Source organism: Danio rerio, chromosome 16 (genome assembly GCF_052040795.2).
Source record: "Danio rerio strain M-AB ecotype USA chromosome 16, GRCz13ab, whole genome shotgun sequence".
Lineage (NCBI taxonomy): Eukaryota > Metazoa > Chordata > Actinopteri > Cypriniformes > Danionidae > Danio > Danio rerio.
In genome coordinates this window covers 60,596,806-60,613,713 of record NC_141036.1, presented here as the reverse complement: position 1 = coordinate 60,613,713, position 16,908 = coordinate 60,596,806, and the positions used below count along the sequence as shown (strand labels likewise).

The 16,908-nt window shown below is 38.5% G+C and overlaps 3 protein-coding genes across 5 annotated transcripts in view; 1 reads left to right on the top strand and 2 right to left on the bottom strand.

Annotated features, from left to right (window-relative positions):
* Positions 1–964: 964 nt before the first annotated feature.
* Positions 965–3,093, bottom strand: malsu1 (mitochondrial assembly of ribosomal large subunit 1). The gene is given in 4 exon segments (NM_001326615.1): positions 965–1,158; positions 1,249–1,330; positions 2,090–2,265; positions 2,739–3,093. Coding segments are annotated over 4 exon segments (666 nt in total). The 5' UTR covers positions 2,962–3,093; the 3' UTR covers positions 965–973.
* Positions 2,806–16,908, top strand: part of LOC137488006 (uncharacterized) — a 28,594-nt gene continuing 14,491 nt past the window's right edge. Inside the window, exons 1-2 of the mRNA XM_087288090.1 lie at positions 2,806–3,135; positions 5,785–5,850. The gene's annotated coding sequence lies outside the window, so the exon portion shown is untranslated. The remainder of the gene's footprint in view (positions 3,136–5,784; positions 5,851–16,908) is intronic.
* LOC147840474 (serine/threonine-protein kinase pim-2-like) lies at positions 8,185–16,476 on the bottom strand. 3 transcript variants are annotated; one of them, XR_015512184.1, is made up of 8 exons: positions 13,046–13,270; positions 12,723–12,811; positions 12,584–12,625; positions 11,485–11,607; positions 10,931–11,183; positions 10,346–10,462; positions 8,797–9,731; positions 8,185–8,628 (listed from the first exon to the last, which is right to left on the bottom strand). XR_015512184.1 is itself a non-coding variant. In XM_087288232.1 (7 exons), exons 2-7 carry the CDS (start codon positions 12,789–12,791, stop codon positions 9,616–9,618), a joined length of 720 nt encoding a protein of 239 aa, XP_087144358.1. In that variant the 5' UTR covers positions 12,792–12,811; positions 16,302–16,476; the 3' UTR covers positions 8,185–9,615. The 3 variants fall into 3 exon arrangements, 2 of the variants coding, with proteins under 2 accessions (XP_087144358.1, XP_087144357.1); XM_087288232.1 differs by lacking the exon at positions 13,046–13,270 and adding an exon at positions 16,302–16,476 and having other exon boundaries at positions 8,185–9,731; XM_087288231.1 differs by having other exon boundaries at positions 8,185–9,731.

Sequence of the window (16,908 nt, the reverse complement as noted above, 5' to 3'; positions counted from 1 at the left end):
ATCAGTTCAGTTCAGCTCAGCTCCTCTGTGTTCCTCCAGCTCTTCTACACTGTAGAGTGTGTGTCAGCAGCTGAACACAGAAGTTCTAGTGTTCAGAGCTGAAGCTCAGTTCAGTTCAGTGTGGGTCAAGTCCAAACACTGAAGAGCAAATCCATCCCTGCGAGACAAACGGCCAAAAACACAGCTCAGTGTGGACACGATCTCGCACCACTCCTGCATTTAAAGAGGATCTATTATGCCCTTACATGCTGTAAACTGCGTCTCCGCTGTCTCTAGTGTGTGTGAGCTGAGAACACACACAGATGATGTTCTCCAGCTCTCTGACATCGACCCTTTTAGACTTTGATCCTAATTGTGGTGTTTTGGTGACTGCCGCTTTAAATGCAAATGAGATTGTGCTGTGAGGCAGCAGTTTGTGTGTGTGTGTGCTTGATGCTCCTGTCGCTGTTCATCTAGAACTCCACATCTATAATCCTCTGAGTCTATGCTGACATCATCTTCAGCAGCTCACACACGAATGGACAGACGGCTGCTCCTCACTCAGGCCTGCTGGACATGCTAATGAGATGGAGAGATGATGGGCACTAGTGGGCAGGGCTTTCCCCCTCTGATTGACATTCTTTGTAAATGTCATCAAAGTGTTTCTGCATCAAGTCTGATTAGAACAAACACAATAAGCTCATGTTGATCATCAGAGGCTGCTGGAGATACTCACACCGTCTTTAAACCTCTTATAATACTGATTTTTGCATAATAGGTGCCTTTTAAAGAAACAGACTGCAATATAGCAGTTCACATTGGTTATTATCATCATTACAGTTATAGTTAATATAATGTGGTTACTGTTGTTATAGTTGTGAGGATTAAGTTATTACCCTTATCTTTGTTATTATTATTATTGAGCAGTGTTCCCATGGGCATCTGTAATTCAGCAAACGGACACTATTGACACACACACACAGTGTTTGTGAAGTCAGTCAGTGTGTTTATTTGAGCTGGCTGATGGTGTGTGTTGTGTGTTGTGGTAGATGAAGTCTTCAGGCAGGGTTTCAGCAGGGATGCGGCTCAGCTGTTCATCACAGGAGCGCAGCGTCCACAGCTTCTCCAGCTCAAACTGATCTCTGCAGTCCTGCAGCATCAGGTGAACCACCACTGAGCCTGAGGGACACACACACAGTCAATCAGTCATAAACACTACAGTCAGTCCGTATCTCACACACACACACGAGAAACACAAACGCTACACACCGAAGTCGATGCACTTCCAGTCATCACAGTCGCTTCCCTCCAGACGAACATGTCGCTCCTCATCCTTACGCAGAGTCTTGAACTGCAGACAGAAAGAGTGAAATCAAACCAATCATTCACACACTCCATTACACCTCAGTCCGGTTTACACACAACATCCTAATGACATTTGTCTGTTACATTGGTGTGAACTGGAGTAAGTGTGAATGTGGTTTCTGGAATCAGAGCGAGTGTGAATGTGGTTTTGCATCTGAAATGAAGCAGAGAAAGTGAATGCAGTTTGTTTGATTTGAAGGTAATCAGAGTAAGTGTGAATGCGATTTCGCCTGTTACACTGCTGTGAATTGGAGTGAATGTGAATGCAGCTTCTGTAATTTGATGTGAATGCAAATGTGGTTTTGCCTGTTATATTGGTGTGAATCTGGAATGAGTGTGAATACAGTTTTGCCTTTGTTGCCTTGATGTGAATCAGAAGTGAACTGGAGTGTGTGTAAATCTGGATTGAGTGTGGATACAGTTTCACCTGTTATATTCTTGTGAATTGGAGTGAATGTGAAAGTGGCTCCTGCAATTTGAAGTGAATCAGAGTGAATGTCTGTTTGCCTGTTACACTGATGAGAATCTGTAATAAGAATATGGTTCATCTCTTATGTTGTTGTGAATCAGAAGTGAACTGGAGTATGTGTGTGTGTGAATCTGGAATGAGTGTGAATACTGTTTCGCCTCTTGTTGTTGTGATTCAGAAGTGAACTGGAGTGTTTGTTAATACAGTTTAGCCCGTTACATTGTGGTGTATAAGAAGTGATCTGGAGTGAGTGTGAATGCGGATTCTCTTCTGTACCACTTTGATCAGAAACGCTGCCATTGCGCTGAGGTGTCGAGGCGACGCTCCGCTCACGATGATCATGTAATCGGTGTATTTGAGCTCCGGCGCGACTCTGATGACGCAGATATCGGTTGCGTTCTCCTGCCGCAGCGCAGACACCAGCAGAGGCATATCCAGCACCTGCGCACACTCTACACACACACACACACACAGGTTCAGCTTCTCATATTCATAATGCAGGAGTATTGAATATGAGATTAATGCGTATATATACGGTTTTACAACATCCAATACAGGTTTAAAATATGATAATGCCAAATCTGTGATGTTTAAAGCACATTAAGAATGATGACATATTATTGTTATCAGTATAAATATGATGACACATGGTAATGTCTAGTCAGAAAGCATTACAGTGTTATTCAATACAGTCAAATGGTGATTTTCCAACAATTCTGCTGCTTAATATCTGTATTTATATCCTGATTTCATAATGGGAATATGACAGTAATGGAGAACAACACTTGATTAAATTGTTTGAGTGTATTATGATATTTAAATATAGAACTGTGAGTACACTGCTGCTATTAGTCCTATATCGACCATTAGACTGTCTAATAGAGGCAGAGAGAGCTCAGGTGCGCTTCTCTTCTGTGCGCGTCACCTGTTGTGTAGTTGTGCAGGTGTTCAGCTGGTGTGTTGCTGTAGTTGTGTTCTCCTCTTGTGTGTGTGTAGTTCTCAGCAGCTCCTGCTCTCCTCCGTGTGTGTCTCTCGGTTGTTTCACCGCTCAGCACAGTTGTGACCTTCCGCTGGACACAGCTCGATCCTCCCGCCCTGAACATCACCCTGAGCGGCGCGTTAGACGCCAGACAGCGCGCTGCGATCATTCTCTCTGCTTTACAAACCCAGAGTCTGTGCTCTATCTGTCAGAAACATCATTGTTTTGAGCTCAAACTCCACATGACGTCTATCCGTCTCTCGGTGTCGCTGTATGGGAGCAGCGCGTGTGTATCTGCGCCTCCTGCCGGTGTGGAGGAGCGTCACTCTGCTGCACCTAATAAGTAAGTACTAATCAATTTAATTAATCAATAATGGAGGTTATTATTCTGCTTGTACTGTGGTTACGCCACTTGAATCCACGGTTGAGAGTGTGTCCTCCTCAAACATCTCCTGTGTGTAGCACTAGTGTCCTCCACATCTCCTCTATAGAGCCAGATCAGTCTCAAAAAGATAACATTTGCATTCATAAATGCACAGCACAATTCATAAATCCACAACTAAAATTCATCAAGTCAAAAGTTATCAGCAGAAATATTTCCCCAATGTGCACACATCTGCATCTGACATAAACATGTAAATGTTCACCGCTGTGTTCATATGGAGCTCTCGGATGACTCCTGCATGAAGAGTTCTGTTAGATGTGTTTATGAGCTGCTGAATGTGCATGTGAAGATGCTCTGAGTGTGTGTGTGTGTGTGTGTGTGTGTGTGCGCGCTATTATTGAGACCTTCCTAACAGGACACGATTCCTAAACATCTTTTATTTAAGAGGATATTCTGTTTAGCCCATCACTGAGTGTTTCATCCACCAGTCAAAACACTCCTTACTGAACAACCTCCAGAAGCTCCACCATTCATTCATTCATTCATTCATTCATTTTCTTGTCGGCTTAGTCCCTTTATTAATCCGGGGTCGCCACAGCGGAATGAAACGCCAACTTATCTAGATAGTTTTTGCACATTGGATGCCCTTCCAGCCACAACCCATCTCTGGGAAACATCCACACACACTCTCATACACTATGGACAATTTAGCCTACCTATATCACCTGTACCGCATGTGTTTGGACTGTGGGGGAAACCGGAGGGAGAACATGCAAACTCCACACAGAAACGCCAACTGAGCCGAGGCTCGAACCAGCGACCTTCTTGCACTACCTACTGCGCCACTGCTTCGGCCCGCTCCACCATTCAATATATATATATATCAAATAATAATAATAATAAAAAATATATATATAAAATAAAAAGAATAGTTTTAGCAGTATTATTAGACATTCATCTTTAAAATAAGGTCATAGTAAGGTGTTTTAAGCACTTTTATCTTGACAGAGTGGCACAAATATTCAGACCCTCATCATACTCCAGCATCTCAGCATGTGTGTGTTATTGAGCTGAGCAGCTCTCATAATCCTGTCATATGCACAGCATGGAGCGAATGAGTTTGTGGTGGCCAGCAGACTCGACTTCAGTGTAGGGCTAATATATTTGCATCAGCCATAAATTAAATGAGCTGAGTTATGCTATATATCAGTACACACTCAGAAATAAAGGTATGCCAGCAGTCACTAGGGTAGTTCTGGGATCAGTTTATTGTACGGTGCGCGTCTGTCAGCGCTTATACAGGCATTCACTGGTTCAGAGGATGCATATGAAAGGCGACGATCAACGCACAGATTTAATGTAAAGAAAGTGGGACAGAATGATAAAATATGGGAGAATTTCAGCAAAAACAGGAGGGTTTATGTGAGTGAAGTGAACAGGAAGTGTTTGTGGAGAAACAGTTTTGCGAGGGAACGCAAAAACTTAGAAATATATATTTTCCTCCCACATATTTTATTTTATTTCACCCAGCCATTTTTTTTCAACTCCACTATGTCCCTTCCGGGGTTCCGTAATTTTATATGTTTGCCTGTTAAGTAATAGATAATATTGCTTACATACATAGACGGTTGTTGCTGGATCAGATACGGTCACGGCTGAAAGTTAATGAGAATTATTTATTACATTTCTCATTTATTATATTTTATTAAAGTCTACCCTTACCCCAATCCTAAACCCAACTGTCACAGTAATGTAAAAACAGTAGCTGTACCGAGTATTATACATGTTATTTATTAAATTACCCAATAAACTGTATTTTATTAACCCCTACTTCCACCCCGACCCTAAAGCCAACTCACAGTACTGTAGAATATTAATTATTGTTATACATTGTTGGATAAAAGATGGATGCTATAATGATGTGCGTATCCGCAGCTGTATCCCTTCTAGACTTTACCCCATATACTGGTTGAACCTGAATTCTAATAGAACTACAAACGCAGGTAAAGAGTGTAAAACTACAAACATGGCGGACGCGAGAGACCAACCGAGAAGCCTCGGTAAATATAGTCAAACGGTTTCCGCTTGATGTTTTATCAGCAACAACATTTTTAAAGACGTGTTTGGTCAATAATTTCTGAATGCATAATAATCCTGCTGCAGAATCTGCGATAAGATAATTATATTTAAATTAAAGTGAGGTGAGGAGATGATTGACAGGTCTCGTAACTAGGCAACATAACGGTCCGTTAAAGAGGAATAACGGTAGTTTTCTTGAAAGCTTGCGTTACACACTCAAAAGTCCGGTTTCTTTAAGACAGGTTATACTCTTACTTTATCGTATAATAACGTTAGGTATTACCTTATCTGCGACGTGACTTACTCTCACTTCTTGACCGGAATATTCACGATGATCCTCGGTGACGGTAACAGCTGTTCACAGCCGCGAACTCGCGAGAGTCTCAACGGCGGCCAGTAACGGAATATTGGATAAATCCAGCGAACAAAGCACTTTGATACTCCAAGAGGACATTTCTGCGATCATTGACTCAACATGTCTCTTCACTTCTCTTGTCCACGACGGTGAAATGTCTTATTTCCTCACAGCTTCAGTTTCCTTCCACCTTTCTATCTTCCGGAACTTCCGGTCACCAATCTCCATCTCTACAACAGGTAAGCGCTTTTTAATTAAACACAGGGGAAAGTGTGATGATTTATATCAGGAGCAAAGAGCTCAGAATCACCAACAGGTCAGGCGACACTCAGGAGAATGTTCCAATACAGCAGCGCCCAGCAGCAGCCCCGAGATTCCGCCCGTTTGAATGAAAGCCATCGGCCGTCCACTGGATCTTATTTCTGTTGCGATGGCAAGCAGCTGCTTTATTTTTTATTTATTTATTGAAAAAGCGCATTAAAGCGGAGATACAACCTGGAAGACGACACTACAACACTTATCATTAGCTCTTTTAATAGTTAAATGCTGAATGGCCGCCGCGCGGCGTGACACTAGCGGCATCTAGTGGCTGTTTCCCAAATCGCACTAGAGTGTCGCCTCTTGGTGATTCTATGCTCTTTGGTCAAGAGTGAAGTTTGTTTTAGTACTTTAGTGAGATTTATCCAGCTGCAGAACCACACACGTTCTAGGCACACGATTTTGGCTAACCATATATGGTAACTAACTAACTCTTTAGTATTATCGCCACCTATTGAATTTCACAAATATGCTTTCCCATTTCAGTTATCATTATTATTATTATATCGTAACGATCATTTTAACATCTCTGCAGTTTCTGAACTCAAATTATGTAAAAATAATTGGTTAAAGACTTTATCCATGTGTCCACATAAACAAAGAAAACATCATAGACTGTCTATATTGTGGGATTAAGTGTAATAAACTAATTCAGGTTCTTAATCTTTTCATACTTGGTTAAAATCACTTTGTTGTAAAATATAAAAAGCAAACAATAATGTGTCACATTAAAATAAATTAGCCTACTATTGTTAATAATTTAAACAATATATATATATATATATATATATATATATATATATATATATATATATATATATATATATATATATAGTTATAAACTGATCATCTTAACTGATCTATATATTTATCTGATTATAATTATAAGTTTATGTATATTTATCTTTTACTAACTGTCACAGCTGTTAGTTATATATATATATATATATATATATATATATATATATATATATATATATATATATATATATATATTCTTATTTTTTTATTAATTAGTAATAGTTAATTTGTTCCTATAGCTAAATTTTAGTTTAAAAACAAGACATTGCTTACTATAAATTACTACAGTATTAAATGTGGGAATTCATAATTAAAAGGTAATTAGAAAGTTAAGAAAATAAACACTATTAAATCGCTTGAGTAAAATATTAATATAGTGTCATACATTTATTACATGTAAAAAGATTTTTATTACATATATGTATTATTGCGTTTATTAACTTGCTATTATTTCCTTCATTATAAATGAGTCCATTATACAAATTAAACCTGTCCAGTTTAGATCATTCAGCAAGGCCAGCAAACGAGTATCTGCCATATTATTGCCAGATAATAATGACTGATCACATATAATGATTAAAAACTGTCCAGTCTATATTACTGAATGGCGAAATAATGCTCCCCATTCACCTGTCCTGATCATAATGCTATTGTTTATTGTGTACAATATTTATTAACCATGTATATCAAAATATATCGATGTCGAAGTTCAAAAAGAGGTTAATAATATTAACATCCGTCGTAACCATATATGGTTTGCCTAAATCGTGTGTCCTAGATTGTGTGTGCTTAGAACGTGTGGGGTTCTGCGGGCCTGCAGCTGGATAATATTGACTTTAGTAGGCAACACAGTGAGTCTTTATACAGTTAGCAAGATGTTCACTCTAACTGCTGGATCATGCTAGTCTTACATCATTATCAGGCTGTGCTGAATTGGCCAGTGAGGCTGGGTTAAGCTGGCATCACTTACCCCCATTAATGATTGAGTTCAGCTGATTATTTTATTGTAACTGTATATTGCATTACTATACATTTTACCACTTCAACTGTGACTGTCATTTCCATTCTAACCATTGTTCTGTGCTAAAGCTCAACATTTGCTGGTCAGACATTAAAAGAGCCCTGGCACTAGTTCAGTAGATATTACAGTAGGATTACTCATATCAGTGAACACACTCTTATATTTCACATTATAGTCACACAAATGGCCGGGCAATGTGCTTTAAACATGACAGATGCATCAATATTGTTCTATAAAGGCTAAATTGAGTCTGCAGTCTGTAAAACAGATCTTCTCTGTGTTGTTTTGTGTTGTGTTCACACTTATTGTCAGATCAACACACAGATAAAGTAGTTCAGGCATGTTTTGAGTGCATTACAGTGCCGTATCACTACGCTGAAGGATTTGACTTGTGTTAATGCAAGCAGCCGGTGTGATGAACAAAGAGCAGGAGTCAGAGATACAGTTTATTGAAGACAATAGTTTACAGTTTGATCAGCAGAAAACAGCTTCAACACACTCCATGGGGTTCGCAGGCCGCTCTGCGTACAGTCTCAATTTCACAGAAATGATAGAAGAGCAGCACACATGTGGTCAGTGACCAAATCAGATCATCAGGAATTCATACTTCCATTGTTTTCTGACATGATGCTGTTTTCCGCTTCTGCTTCCCACATTGTGCACTTCCTCCTGCGAGTGTCGCAGTCAGAGCTGCATGCAAATGAGGGCCGGCTGAAGCCTCCCCATTGGCCCATTAGCTCTAGATTGACAGCTCATCAGCTTCCCTCCTCACCTGATTGGCTGGAGGAGCTGTCGGTCTAGAACTGGTGGACCAACGGGGAGAGACACTGCTCACTGCAGAGCCATTTGAGCAGAGCTGAGCTCCAGCGAGGGGGAGCTTGAGCTCTTGCTCCTCCTCCTATAAGCAGTTTTAATGTGTAAACCCACCCCTAACCCCAACCCCCAGTGACATCACTCGTAGAAGAAGTGCAAGGAAGGAGGAGCGAGAGCTCAAGCTCCCCCTCGCTGGAGTTCAGCTCTGCCCAAATGGCTCTGCAGTGAGCACTAATTGAACAGGGGCGCTTCATCCGGCCCTCATTCACATGCAGCTCTGACTGCAACCCTCGCTGGAGGAAGTGTAGAATTTGGGAAGCAGAAGCGGAAAACAGCAAAACAACAAATGACAAACATAAAAGAATGAAAACCTTATTTTTTTTTTTAAATGATCAATATACAAACTTAAACGGGAAACAAAAACGGCATTTAACAAAATATACACACTTCCAATCACATTTACATTATACAGTGCAAACACACATTTTAACACATAACATTAAAATAAAAAGAAAAAAACTTTTCATCAGGGTTCCACAAAAACAATCAAATAAAATTGAAATAAAAATAAAGAGACATTATTTAAAAGGAAGGAGACTCAGATGTAGTTTTGTTTAGTTCCTCTGTAGCCTTATTCTCTTTGGATATTACTTTTAAAGACTCTAAATATGTTTCACATTCATTTTTAAAGCAATTAGTCGAGGGTTTACTCTTAATCCATTTACTTTTAGTGTATATAATATTTACCCATAATAATAATAATAATAATGTTTCACATCAAAGGATTTTTTTTGGAAAAACCATCTGCATAAACCAAAACCTTAATCAAATTTAGGGATGGAATGTCAGTTTCTATATTGTTATTTAGCCAACAGCAAAGGTCCTGCCAAAACTGTTTTGTGACTGGACAAGAGAAAAAGAAATGGTTTCAGTGGTTTCAGGCTTCCTGCTGCTGATGGGGTGTACGTCATGCTGAACCGCTCTAAATCTCCTCTAAAACGGGTCCTGTGTCTGGGTGGACAACATAAACTACACATGTATACAACAGTCTTTATTGGTATTTGATTTTCAGCCATGGGTGATTCAGAATCTCCTCCACTGGCAGCAGTATCCCATCTTCTTCTTTTTCATCAAGGGTATAGAAGTTATCTACAAATGCCAGGAATTCTGTCACATTTTAAAAGAGAAAGTGGGTTAAAGATGGACACAAGCGACACATGAAAACATGACACACACACACACGCACACACACAGCACTTATCCCTCCTGTTGCCTCTGAACTATCCTCTGGATAGCGTCTCTCTATAGTTGTTAAAGGTGATATTTAATTAATTTTGTCTCTGTCTAATGACTCTTTGCTCTTTTGAATCTATCAGGTAATGCGTCACAGCATCAGCACACTGCTTAAACTAATTAATCTTAGTGAAACTTTTTTTTACCAACCAAGTTTGCTGACGCCATTATACGGACACAGACCACTCTGCCTACTCATGCAGAGTCCAGTGGAAAAGTGATTGACAGGTGTCATTTGTGTGTAGCTTCTCTTTATGTATTTATGATTTGGTTATGGGTAAAACAAAGAGCATGTGGGTCAGGTAGTTGAAACAGCAGGCTACAAATAATCCATTATGACTTGATTCATTATTCATAAATAATTAAGGCTCAAGATAAAAGAAGAACATTGTTCAGGGTTTTTCTGCTGGTTAAATGGGGCCTGAGTGGTTTCTGACCCGTAAGTCAACAGGAGGGTTGGACAGTGTTAGTTAGAGTCTTCTTCTTACCTGCAGGGATGCTGGAACAATGTCCTGCTATTTCCTTAATGAGGATAAACAGCTGGCTCACGGTCACATTAACAGCTTCTGATGAAGAGATCTTGGTATCGGTCCGTGGGTGTTTCCCTGCATGTGTCAGGAAGAGAGAGAGATGTGAGGTGTTGAGCAAACAGTTCAGTAATCATGATCATTACACTAAAGAAAGTTCACTGCTGAGCAATTCCAGCGTTACGGATGTGACATTTACAGTAAAAACTCAAGACATTAATGAACAGAGGAAGTATATGGTGACATTATAATGAAGCATCGGTTTATATTTCCCAAAACAACTAACCACAGAGTTACGAGATCAGAAAAATATCCATCCGTAAACATTTTAAATAAGGAAAATTAACATCAGTGTGACCAAACAGTCTGAGTTTACAGTACACAACATACTTTGTATGCTCTCGTAAATGCTCTCAAATAAAAAAAAAAACGGTTTTACAGTACTGTAAAATACAAGTCTACACAAAAGAACGTAGAAAGGGTTTCGCTGTTTGGTGGACATGTGCATGGAATTGCTCTGCTCCTTCCTGCAACAATCAGACTTACCAGGAATCATGAGCTTCCCTCGTCCAAAATCAACTAGCCTGATGGACAGAAACGGTTCGACGACCAGGATGTTACAGTCATGCATGTCATAATGACAGATGTTCCGCTGCAAGCACTCCTGTCCTGCTTTGACAATCTGCCGGATCACAGTGCGCGCGTCCCACACATCCAGGTCTTCATTCCGCTTCAGGAACTCCTCCAGTGTTTGGCACGAGTCAAAATACTCCATCACCAGCATTATCTTCTTATTTTCCTGAAAGCAGATGCAATGAGTTAAAATAAAGCACATGACAGCAGTCCTCAGGTCAGTCTTCACACCGGATTCCAGTTACATTCAGGATAGATATTAAAGAAGAAACTAGTTAATTTCGCTTACCGCACCGCCATATTATTAACCCACGAGCTTTTCTGAAAACAAGACAAAGGTATTTACTTGTCCAGAAATGCTTCTTGATTTAAGAATTTTAAGCTACAAAATAAAGATGACAGTAAGAATCAAGACAAACCCTCCTGCAGCGCATCGTGCATAAAATGTGCTGAATAAATAGACTTACCCCGTCTGATGTTTCCTCTTCATCCCAAAACCATTCATAGAGTCTGGGGAGCTGCATGCTGGGTGGACGTCTCGCAAGAGTCATCATGGCCACTTCATTTGGTAGGAGTCCCGGATACCTAGGCTAAAGATAAAGTGCACATTAGCTGCAGATCAACAACATGTAATCCTGTTTTTCCATATAACTGTAAAAGAAAATCTGTAAATCAGCAGTTTTCCGTATTTTGTGATTCATGTTTTTTTCTGTGTGTTTATTTATGCTTTTGAATTGCAATATGTGAGCTTGATATACATTATCTGTACTGGTCGTGTCAATTGTGATGTAAAAATCTGGTAATTTGGCTTCTGACTGTATTAGATTTTGGTGTGATGAATTGCGGAAGCTTTGATATTATCAAGATATTGAGCTGAGCTGTGAAACAGATTAATTTAGCAGGTATGACAACAACAATACTTAGTGTATTGATTATTAAATACATGTAAAAAGATTATAAAGTACAATAGGTAACACTATAATAAAGTATAAACTAAACTACTTTAGATAAATTAACTGATGTTAACGAGAAGACTTTACAGTACAGTGTTAATGAATAAAAGACAAACAGTCTCTGAATTCTCAATGTCGTAACCCAGATTAACATGAGAAAATCATCATGTTTGAAAATAAATGGCCTATTAAATGTTCAACATGTTGCAGAATAAAACAATCTGAATATTCTTAAAGACACTAAAAGTGTAAATAATAATTATTCATGGCGTGCTGGATGCTACATTATTGTGCATGTTCATTATTATCATCATATATATGATTACTGGAAATAAACTGCCAGTCCTTTTTCTCTTATAAAGAGAGAGAAATATAACAGAAATATAAAGGCCATTAATAAAGTCACTGTTAAACTGCAGAGTTGAATTTTCAGCATCAAAACTCGACAGAGCACAGAATAATTCCCATCATAACCGTAAATAAACAGAAAACAGCAGTGAATCACAAAATGATCAGAAGTTATTTGTATAACCACAGCTGTACACAGACTCATCTATTAAGAGTATTTTGTGATGCTTCAAATATGAATCACGGATGATGTTTTCAGGCTTACCACTTTGTTGTCAAGTTCTGTAGTAGTTGACTTGATGGCAAACTGTAGATGAAAAGCAGAATAAAACATGAGTGAGCAATCAAACAGCATTTCTCCAGAGTTGATGTCCTCTAAGCTGGACTAGGGAGAATAGACTTACCTGTTGTCCGTCGGCTTTTCTAATAGCACGATAGATCTCGCCGTGATGGCCCTTTCCCACAAGTTCCATCAGGTCATACTTTTCTTGCACTGAAAGACAAAAAACAACATGTTCATTTGAGACAGCTTCTAGTTATGCCGGAACAGACAGAATAAAACACGTATTTAACCCTTGTTTAAATTGACTACTCTTTTACTATGTTCAACTATGTTGAAACAGAAATTTAAGGCCTCAAAATGACCACAGAGGGGATGAAAACGACTGAACAGCAACACAAGGGTTAAACAACATCAATCAAACAATAAAAATACATTAACATGTACCAGAACCAGGAGATGGACCTATTCCCAGTGTAGACGGCTGTCTTCTTTGTCCCGAAGGACCTGGAACATTAGACATACTTTGTTCCATTTATTTTCGGTAAATAACGCTCTCTAGGGTGTATAAATAAGTTTACTGCAGTTAATTTAGGATTTTTCGCCTTGTTTGAGTATGAAATGCGGAGCTTCTCAATACACGTCTGCTCTGTGATGCGTCTGGTGGATTCTGACACTCGCGGCGCAGAACGCGTTCTATTCATGACGTAGCGTAGGGCGAGACCAAAGATGGGGGCCATGTAGGTAGAGGTATTCGCGTTTATTCTTCAGGGCAGTGGTTCTCAAACTGTGGTACGCGTACCACTAGTGGTACGCGGGCTTCCTCCTAGTGGTACGCGGAGGAACCGCTGAATAATGAAAGAAACAATTAACACTTTTAATCCTTTAATGCGTAATATAACATTGATGTGATCTGCATTGGCTGTTTTGTGAAGCGTACGATCACAACGCTGTGCTTAGAATGTTTATTTTAGTGCAATGTGTCATAAGCTGTTATAAATCATTTCCCGAAGTTTAAGAATTGATTCTGAAGCGTGATTTGACCGACATGAAAAGTGGCCAATCACAGTCGACCTTGTCTAGTTGCGTGAAACGTAAGGGCGGGACAAATACTTTCTGTGTTGCAGAGACAGAAAAAACAACTTAAAAACAAATGTTTTGTTGGATTAATGCTTCTCGGATGTTTTCACTATAGAGATGTCTAGCAGAGTAATTAAACGGCGGACATATTTCCTGCCTTTTTGATGATCTACATACACGTTTCGCTCTCCGACAGCCAGTCTCTCGCCTCTGACCTGTCACTCCTCTAAATACATTCTGAATGGCGGCGCGGGAATGGAGGTATTGCGCAATAACTCATTTCTGCAAATGCGGCGAGTGCTTTATTTTAACACGAGAGCGCATTCATGTACGCAAATCGCTAAAACAGATATGTGAGCTCTTAAATATGCTTTTTTTCAAATGAACTGCAAGTGCTCTCATGATCGCGTGTGTGCTCAGATTGAATACAATCGCGATCTCCCCACTATTAAAGTAGACATTATTTATCTTTGCTCCTTGACTAAATTTAGTCAAAAGTATTCACGTTATTAAGTATTTAGAAATAGATTGATACATGATCGATGACAATGCTAATGGTCTTCTTATTTGGCTGTGTTGTGAAGTGAAACTTACTTTTAGCAAAGGTGTATTTTTTATTTTTTTTCTTTACGACAAAATAATTATGCTGGAAATGTTTTTGGATGAGGTATTTGTGTGATTTATACATTAAGCTGTATTCTGATCTGTCTTAAAGCATTACAGGTCAAAGCAATCCGTTGTTACTTACTGTTTATTTATCAAAATTAACAATAAGGCTCTTAAAGCACTGCTTTGATTAATGTAGTGTTTTCATTTCAAATACCTCAAGTAAAATAAAGTCATTTGTTTTATAAATTTTTTTTTTACTGACAGTGTACTTGTATTTTTTTTAAAGTTTCTATTTTAGATTAGGTTAAATGTAAAATAAAATCTACATGTGATGTACAGCTTTTTAAGAAACAAATTTGCCATATTGTAAAGAAAAATAGTGTAAAATATGTAAATAAAGGGCTAAATTAAATCTTTTTACCATATACTTCCATTAAACCTTTCAAAGCTTGTAAATATCGTTTAAAAAAATGGGCAAAAAGTGTCTCTTTGGCCTTAAAGATTATTTGGTAGTTTTACCAGTGCTATTGAAAAAGATTAATTGTCATGAAAGGAAAAATCGACCATACTTTCTTTGTTAGTGCAATTTTCTGTACATGTAGCTTTGGGATTTAAGCAATTAAACCATCAGGTTTCCACGTAAAAAAAAGTTATTTCATAATGAAAATCAGATTTTTTTTTTTTTTCAAAAGTAACCAACTAGTACTTTTTAAAAGAGTACTTTGTACTTTTACCTAATATTAGTATTATTTACTAAAATTTGTGTTATTTTAGCAGTGTAATAGTATTTTTACTTGAGTACAAAAAAAGATTTCACAAGCATTTAGTGCAGGTTTATTATATTATTAATATATGATTAATAAATATTATTTTTATGTTTTTCATTTGTATCTGTTCCTATGCAATGTTTTATGGGTTGCTGAGAATACTTTTCAGGTCTTCAATACATGTCAGTCTTGAAAAAAAAAAATAGGTGCTGGAATTGATTTTCATTAGGCTGTGCCTGTATGAACCCTGTCATATGTACATTTAACATATATTTCAAGATTTGTCTGAAAGTGTAGGAATGTGACATATAGCCTATATTTATAAGGTAAAAGCAACATTTTGATGAATAGGCTACAATGAATACTTTAGATTTAAGTACAGCAGTTTTTTTTTTACTTTTTAAGAACAACGCCATTTTTAAATGAACTTTTAAAAGCACATTTTAACAAAAACTTTTTTTTTTTAATCTGCAAGCACAGTTAATATTCAGACTATTTCAAATGTTTAAAGTGACTGATAATAATACATATTCTTAATAATAGGAATTAATCTGCATCGTTTTTAAACTGTGCACACCTGTAGCTGCTTAATTAGGCCTATGACGCCATTTTTAATACTGGTTAAAAAATAGCGTCGTAAGGTGGTACTTGGAGAGACGAATTTTTTCTAAGGTGGTACTTGGTGAAAAAAGTTTGAGAACCACTGCTTCAGGGTATAAAAGATGAAGTGGTGTCTTAACCTACTGTTTAAGGCTGGCGATGACATTATAAAAACACGCGTGGACCTTATACAACTCTTTTGACATCTCTGCATGGGGGAAAAGAGGGAAGGTAATCACGGAAGGACTGGCACGATTGTTTTTGACGCGTCCAACACGGCTGATTAATTGAAGGACTCTGCATCGGCCTGTAGCTCTGCACTGAATTTACAATGTGATTCGGAATCGCGATGATTTGACTCCTGGTTAAACTTTAACAACGAGGTTGTCCAGAAACGGCCTCCAGACAAATGAAAAGTTTGTCAGCGACGGTGCAACAGCTTCTTCTGGATGTCGGTGAGCGCAGAGAGGCTCTTCATCATGTGGAAACATCTCGCTGAACGCAAGTCTACAAGACTGTAAGCGCTACAGGTGGAGCTGCTGTCTAAAGCTACACGAAAACATGGAGAAGATGTGCGAAATGTGTCTCTCGGCATATTAGGAAAGGTCGTTCCAGATGCTCTTCAGGACAGTGTTGATATTGCTCACCGTGTGGGTCCCAAACGCGCTGATGGCAAAGCCAGATCGGTCATAATCCTCCTCATACTGTGCCGCGGTCCTGACATTACTTGCGCTGCAGATTTGTAGCTGAACAGACTGCGTCTATCTATCGGAGCCCCTGTCACCAGATGACGATGACAGGGCAGCAGAGACACGCTGTGGCCTCTTGTGAGGAAAGCAAGGGGAGGAGGGCAAGAGGGAATCCCTCCGCGTCAGGGAAACTGTTCTCCTGTACTCCGATGTTAAATCACTGTTTAAACCAGATGACTTTGCATCACCTTTACGTGTTAAATATAATTAACTCTTTAACCAAGACAAAAGCACTAGAAATTTAGTTTGATAGCATTTCTTTACTCGTAATTACGCTAGTTCTGAACATATGAAGTGTAAGACCGATTTAACTAAAACATAATCAAATTAAAATATTTTGAATACTAAATCATAGCCATAAGCCATAAAATATTTCAGATTCTCATTTAACACGGTAATATACACATTTTCTGTTTTTTTTTTTTTAACAATAAAATCAAAATCAAGTGAATTAATGCAACAGGATTTAGTTTGGTGGATTTTTTTGTAAACCAGCAGTGATGTA